Below are 2800 nucleotides of genomic sequence, written 5' to 3'. Positions count from 1 at the left end.
TCCTTTCGGCATTGTGTGATCTACTGGCTTTCTTCCAGTCAAGAGTTCTAATAGCACAACACCAAAACTGTAAACATCACTTTTCTGGGTTATCTGCCCTGTCATGGCATACCTGAAGATGAAAGTAATCATTTTAAAAGCAAAATTAAAACTTACATTAACATGATATTATTTCCAACACTCAAAGGATAGTGTTTACATGGGATGGAGAGTTATTTCTAACATGAAATTATTGCTAATACTTGAAGATTACTTATTGAATCATCATGTCTGTAAACAAATATTTTTCAGTATGCATATAAGGTTATGGTTTGCAATAACTGAATCACAAATTGAAGTATAAGAAGGGTTCATCAAGGACATACTCTGGAGCATGATAGCCAAATGTTCCCAAGACTCTTGTTGAATGTAGCCGAGCGGCTGTGTCTGAAGACTGATTTGTCAAGCTAAAATCGGCTATCTTGGCCTCATAGTCATTGAACAGTAAGACATTGCTGGATCTAACATCGCGATGAACAATAGAAGGCTGAACCTTTTCGTGAAGAAACTCAAGTCCTTTTGCAGCACCAAATGCAATTTTGGCTCTCTGGTTCCAGCTTAAAACTGGACCAGGTTCAGCCCCTTGTACCCCCTTCCTTCCTGGCAGAAGCAAAAGCCTAGAGTTAAGACAAATAACCAGAACTGTTTCCTTAAATTGAACAGGGACAGTGTTGGACCTACCATGTAACACGTCATGCAAAGAACCAAGGCCTGCATGTTGGTAAACCAAAATTCTGTTTTCTGCCTCTAGACAATATCCAATCAACTCAACAAAGTTGTCATGCTTCAGTCTTGAAACAACTGATAACTGCAAGATCAATAGTGAAATGTTTGATGATATCATGAAGGGTGAACAAGGCACTGGTTCAATGGATTTACATTCTCAGATAAAAATGATACCTGAGTCCCGAAATCGGAGTCAGGTTCTGGGGAAGAACTGTTATCCAGCTTCTTAATTGCAGCCTCAGTACCATCACTCAATTTTGCAAAGTAAACCCGTCCGTAGGAACCTTCGCCGATGAAAGCATTTGTACCAAAGTTTCCTGTTAACCTATTTAACTCATCCAATGGAATAGAGGGTATCTCAATTGGCAACACTTTCTGTGGGGCACTCTTTGCAATACCCCTAGGCTCTCCTCTATCGTTTCCTATATTCACCCAGAGTTACTGCAAATCATTATCCATAACCTTGCAGAGGAAATGTATTGTAATGTATGACATAAAAAACAGAATAGCAAAGATAATGAAATTGAACAAAGTTTACGATGATGTTGCTAAAGAAGTCTAGGAACATGCGTGTCGCTGATAAATGTATGTGCATCTCTACCTAGAAGCAATTTTCCAAGTCAACAAAATGCCACATAAGTAAAACACATTGGTCAAAGGTGATACTGAGCGCTTTGAAAATCTCATTGCAAATTTTTAAACGAACAACTCATTCCAATTATACTTTTTCCTTCGATTGTTCTTCACACTGCAGTTCTGAGTATTAAGAACTTCCAAGAACAACAAGAAGAATAGCAAAGAAAGGAAGATGAAGATGTTAATTACCTCCTCCACCGTATGTGCTACCCCTAGGTGGTGCAGATGTGTATTGGCTTGCAGGGGGGCCGCTGCTCTCCTCCTCTGCACCTCCGCAGCACAACATACTTCAGCTAGTCCTATCTGCACCTCTCAATAAGCCATATTCACAGAAACGATCGATATTGAATGAATCACCTGAAAGCATTATTTTCAACGCTCAAAATGTTTCCACAGACAATGTGGAAGATAAAATCCAATCACAAACAAAAAAAAAACTAAGCACCCCAATTGCAAAATTGTAGGACAACATTCAAATTATGGTTTCAGAGATTGAAAAATAAACCGTGGGGTGGCTTCTGCTAGTTATTTCGTTCATCGAGTACCAAAATCTCAAGAACGTGTATAAGTTTTTTGACAGAGGTGACGAACATAAAGAATACAAAAAGTCAACTTTTTGTTCCTATAGGATCAACAGACGAACAACATAAATAACAAGAATTCATCAATCAAGAAAACCCAAAATTCCCTCTGAACGTCGAAGAAATGAAGCAGTAATAAATTTGTTGTTGACGGAATGCAGAATGATGAATATCTGGTTACCTCAGGAAACTTGTGATGAATCACGTTCTACAATGGCACGTACCAAAGAAGAACATTACGAAATGAAAAATAAAAAGAGAGTGAGGGATTGGGAAATGCAGAAGGAGGAAAGTTTTGGTGCAGTTGGGTAAGTTTGGTGTAATGAATTAAGGTTGGTTTGGGAAGAAAGGTAGATGTTATTGTTTTTGCCGGGAATGTCGGTTGGAAGATAAACAATTGTTGTGTGCGCCAACGTTGCTAGGGTTGTCTTGCATGTACGTGCCCCCACGATGAATGCATGTCCTTCGTTCATTACCTACTATTTTATTATATGGTTATTATTGTTATTTCTTAGTATTCCTTATTATTATCTCACACCCAAACATGACTTGTAGGATTGGATTTACCAATCTGTCACTTTATCTTTTATAGCTTCTCCCAACATAACCACCTCGAATCTTGAAACAAATGCTTATGCTAAGCATGTGTTCGCTTAGATTTATCAAGATCTCACCACAACATTTAAGTATTTTTACCAAAATCTTTGATAAAAATGTTTGTTTTTTTTTTATCTTTATCTATAAAATCGTTTGACCAAAATTTATAAATCTTGTTAGAGTATCTTTCAATCATAGAGTATCATGCATAATAGGTTAAT

The 2800-nt window shown here is 37.5% G+C and overlaps 1 protein-coding gene across 1 annotated transcript; it reads right to left on the bottom strand.

Annotated features, from left to right (window-relative positions):
- Nucleotides 1–3: 3 nt before the first annotated feature.
- Nucleotides 4–2306, bottom strand: LOC137817750 (probable protein kinase At2g41970; the record flags this gene model as incomplete). The annotated part of the gene is made up of 6 exons (XM_068620986.1): nt 2164–2306; nt 1591–1758; nt 940–1187; nt 721–847; nt 366–639; nt 4–112 (listed from the first exon to the last, which is right to left on the bottom strand). Coding segments are annotated over exons 2-6 (855 nt in total), but the record flags the coding sequence as incomplete, so codon positions are not given.
- Between the last annotated feature and the right edge of the window lie 494 nt (nt 2307–2800).

Source organism: Phaseolus vulgaris, unplaced genomic scaffold, assembly GCF_000499845.2.
Source record: "Phaseolus vulgaris cultivar G19833 unplaced genomic scaffold, P. vulgaris v2.0 scaffold_1111, whole genome shotgun sequence".
Lineage (NCBI taxonomy): Eukaryota > Viridiplantae > Streptophyta > Magnoliopsida > Fabales > Fabaceae > Phaseolus > Phaseolus vulgaris.
Note: the sequence above shows the minus strand (reverse complement) of the source record. Positions and strands in the feature narration are given on the sequence as shown.